Source organism: Macrobrachium rosenbergii, chromosome 7 (genome assembly GCF_040412425.1).
Source record: "Macrobrachium rosenbergii isolate ZJJX-2024 chromosome 7, ASM4041242v1, whole genome shotgun sequence".
Taxonomy (NCBI): Eukaryota; Metazoa; Arthropoda; class Malacostraca; order Decapoda; family Palaemonidae; genus Macrobrachium; species Macrobrachium rosenbergii.
This window is the reverse complement of record NC_089747.1, coordinates 40539790-40544194: the sequence shown is the minus strand read 5'-3', so window position 1 is coordinate 40544194 and position 4405 is coordinate 40539790. Positions and strand designations below refer to the sequence as shown.

The window sequence follows — 4405 nt, the reverse complement described above, 5'->3', positions numbered from 1 at the left end:
GTTAATACCCACTGTCATGGGAAACAAATATACATACAGATAGGCAAAGAGACAAGACATACAAGGGGAGAGAGAGAGAGAGAGAGAGAGAGAGAGAGAGAGAGAGAGAGAGAGAGAGAGAGAGAGAGAGAGAGAGAGAGAACTTTTTCTTTTCTAATGACTGGTATCTTCCATATTTTTTGGAGGTTTAAATTTCAAGTCAATGGCCGCTGTAGGCTTGTCCTATATGAAGGGGGTCCATCTTCTGAATAATAATATTTTCATATGAGGATTTGTATAAAAAATCCCCTTACCAATTTTTATATTCTTTATTTTTTTCAGCTAAGTAGTTGCCTCTCTGACTTGTTCAAAATTATTATGTAAAAATATCTGGAAGAGAAATATTAATTATAAGACTCAGAGGAAGAAGAAGAAGAAGAAGAAGGAAGACAATCTGTACAGGTTACCTGGCCATTTACAGGAAAAAAACTGCATCTGTAACTCTTACAATAAAACATCTCACCTAACACACAACTACCGTTTAATGATGCTTCTGAAAATGACACCTGTTGCCAAAAATATATATGACATACCTATAGATCCTAAAGTATTTGTGTATTTGTGTACAAGAAGAAAATTGCTTCTTTCTGGCCTGGTCAGATAAGGGCATTCAAGTTTCCTGTTCCAATGACCTCTGAAGGAATAGGTTGCTGATCCTTCTAGCCTGGTCTGACCAGGGTACCCAGTTACCTGTTCCAATGACCTCTGAAGGAACAGGTTGTTGATCCTTCTAGCCTGGTCTGACCAGAGTACCCAGTTACCTGTTCTAGTGACCTCTGAAGGAATAGGTTGCTGGTCTTTCTAGCCTGGTCCAACCAGAGTACCCACGATACCTGTTTCAATGATCTCTGATGGAACAGGTTGTTGATCCTTCTAGCCTGGTCAGATAATGGCATTCAAGTTGCCTGTTCCAGTGACCTCTGAAAGAACAGGTTGTTGATCCTTCTAGCCTGGTCAGACCAGAGTACCCAAGCTACCTGTTCCAATGACCTCTGATGGAACAGGTTGTTGATCCTTCTAGCCTGGTCAGATAATGGCATTCCAGTTGCCTGTTCCAATGACCTCTGAAAGGACTGGGTTGCTGATCTGATTGAACTGGGAACTGGAAATTCGACCACTTAAATTGCAATCGTCCATGCGATTATATTCACCAGATTAACAGTTGATAAATGTAATAATGAAATTACTCGCGTCCCACACACCAGGAACAGAACATTACAAGTATTTACGAACGCATTCTCCTACAGGGAACGTTGTTTACATGTTACACACCGAGGAAGACATGTAAACATTAGCCTGCTGCTGACCAGTCAAGCCCACCAGCACTCTCCTGTAGTCCGGGCTGAAGAGGAAGTACAGGAAGAAATTGAACACGTGCCCGGACACCTCGAGGACGTCGGCCACCGCCCTGAAGTAGGGCACGAAGTCCCAGCTGTCGTTGAACATGATGATCTTGTAGATGGCGCTGGGGAAGGACGTGACGTAGAAGAAGACGGTGATGGCCATCAGGAGGCAGACGAGGCGCCTCTCCCTCTCTTTCCTGGCTTCGTTGATGACGTCTGGGCTGTCCCGTTCGCGCTTGACCCTCCTCAGAGTGACGATGATGGCCACGTTGAAGACGGTGATGACGAACGCAGGCAGGAACCGCGAGTAGAACTCCCGGAAGAACTCGTAGCCCTTGTACCAGGTGTCCTCCGCGAAGCGGTTGTTCTTCAGGCAGCAGTTGGAGGAGGAGCCGCCGTCGCAGGAGTACGTCTGGCGGAGGGGACTGAGGCTGTACACGAAGAGGGTGATGACCAGGCTAATGGCGCACCTGATCCTCACGACCTGGAACCTCTGCCTCGCCGAGAACTTCTGCGGACTGCAGACGGCCAGGCACCTGTCGTAGGAGAGCCAAAGGACGATGTACTCGCTCATGCTGAGGAAGATGTTCACGACGGGGATGCCTATGTACGAGTAGTAGATGGCGCTGGCTCTCGACATCGGCTGCGCCTGGGACGCCTTCGAGAACTCCTCTAGGCAAAAGGGGATGTTGAAGAGTAGGTAGAGCAAGTCGCTCACTGCCAGGTGGTTGAGGTATCTGGAAAACATCTCGACTCGTTTAGATGTTCTTAACTAGAATAGTTTATTTAATGGTTAATGCATCTGGAAAATATCTCGACTCATTTAGATATTCTTAACTAGGATAGTTTATTTAATGGGTGAGGTATCTGGAAAACATCTCGACTCGTTTAGATATTCTTAACTAGAATAGTTTATTTAATGGTTGAGGTATCTGGAAAACATCTCGACTCGTTTAGATATTCTTAACTAGAATAGTTTATTTAATGGTTGAGGTATCTGGAAAACATCTCGACTCGTTTAGATATTCTTAACTAGAACAGTTTATTTAATGGTTGAGGTATCTGGAAAACATCTCAACTCGTTTATATATTCTGAACTAGAATAGTTCATTTAATGGTGGAGGTATCTGGAAATATCTCAACTCATTTACATATTCTTAACCAGAATAGTTTATTTAATGGTTGGGGTATCTGGAAATATCTCAACTCATTTAGATATTCTGAACTAGAATAGTTTATTTAATGGTTAAGGCATCTGGAAATATCTCGACTCATTTACATATTCTTAACTAGAATACTTTATTTAATGGTTGAGGTATCTGGAAAATATCTCAACTCATTTAGATATTCTTAACTAGAATAGTTTATTTAATGGTTGAGATATCTGAAAAATATCTCAACTCATTTACATATTCTTAACTAGTATAGTTTATTTAATGGTTGAGGTATCTGGAAATATCTCAACTCATTTACATATTCTTAACTAGAATAGTTTACCTAATGGTTGAGGTATCTGGAAAATATCTCAACTCATTTACATATTCTTAACTAGAACAGTTTATTTAATGGTTAATGCATCTGGAAAATATCTCAACTCATTTAGATATTCTTAACTAGAATAGTTTATTTAATGGTTGAGGTATCTGGAAATATCTCAACTCATTTAGATATTCTTAACTAGAACAGCTTACTTAATGGTTGAGGTATCTGAAAAATATCTCAACTCATTTACATATTCTTAACTAGAATAGTTTACCTAATGGTTGAGGTATCTGGAAAATATCTCGACTCGTTTAGATATTCTTAACTAGAATAGTTTATTTAATGGTTAATGCATCTGGAAAATATCTCAACTCATTTAGATATTCTGAACTAGAATAGTTTATTTAATGGTTGAGGTATCTGGAAAATATCTCGACTCGTTTAGATATTCTTAACTAGAACAGCTTACTTAATGGTTGAGGTATCTGAAAAATATCTCAACTCATTTACATATTCTTAACTAGAATAGTTTACCTAATGGTTGAGGTATCTGAAAAATATCTGAACTCATTTAGATATTCTTAACTAGAACAGCTTACTTAATGGTTGAGGTATCTGGAAATATCTCAACTCATTTACATATTCTTAACTAGAATAGTTTATTTAATGGTTAAGGCATCTGGAAAATATCTCAACTCATTTAGATATTCTTAACTAGAACAGTTTATTTAATGGTTAAGGCATCTGGAAAATATCTCAACTCATTTAGATATTCTTAACTAGAACAGTTTACCTAATGGTTGAGGAATCTGGAAAACATCTCGACTCGTTTAGATATTCTTAACTAGAACAGTTTATTTAATGGTTGAGGTATCTGAGAAATATCTCAACTCATTTAGATATTCTTAACTAGAATAGTTTACCTAATGGTTGAGGTATCTGGAAAATATCACAACTCATTTAGATATTCTTAACTAGAACAGTTTATTTAATGGTTGAGGTATCTGAGAAATATCTCAACTCATTTACATATTCTTAACTAGAATAGTTTACCTAATGGTTGAGGTATCTGGAAAACATCTCGACTCATTTACATATTCTTAACTAGAATCATTTATTTAATGGTTGAGGTATCTGAAAAACCTCTCGACTCGTTTAGATATTCTGAACTAGAATAGTTTATTTAATGGTTAAGGTATCTGAAAAATATCTGAACTCATTTAGATATTCTGAACTAGAATCATTTATTTAATGGTTAAGGTATCTGGAAAATATCTCGACTCATTTAGATATTCTGAACTAGAATAGTTTATTTAATGGCTGAGGTATCTGGAAATATCTCAACTCATTTAGATATTCTTAACTAGAATAGTTTACTAATGGTTGAGGTAGACTCATTTAGATATTCTTAACTAGAACAGTTTATTTAATGGTTGAGGTATCTGGACTCGTTTAGATATTCTGAACTAGAATAGTTTATTTAATATCTCAACTCATTTATATATTCTTAACTAGAACAGCTTACTTAATGGTTGAGGTAT

At 37.8% G+C, this 4405-nt stretch overlaps 1 protein-coding gene across 1 annotated transcript in view; it reads right to left on the bottom strand.

Moving 5' to 3' along the window:
- Positions 1 to 293: 293 nt before the first annotated feature.
- LOC136840526 (probable G-protein coupled receptor B0563.6) overlaps positions 294 to 4405 on the bottom strand; it is a 7222-nt gene continuing 3110 nt past the window's right edge. Inside the window, exon 2 of the mRNA XM_067107177.1 lies at positions 294 to 2119. Coding sequence (XP_066963278.1) covers positions 1297 to 2119 — 823 coding nt within the window. The 3' untranslated portion in view covers positions 294 to 1296. The remainder of the gene's footprint in view (positions 2120 to 4405) is intronic.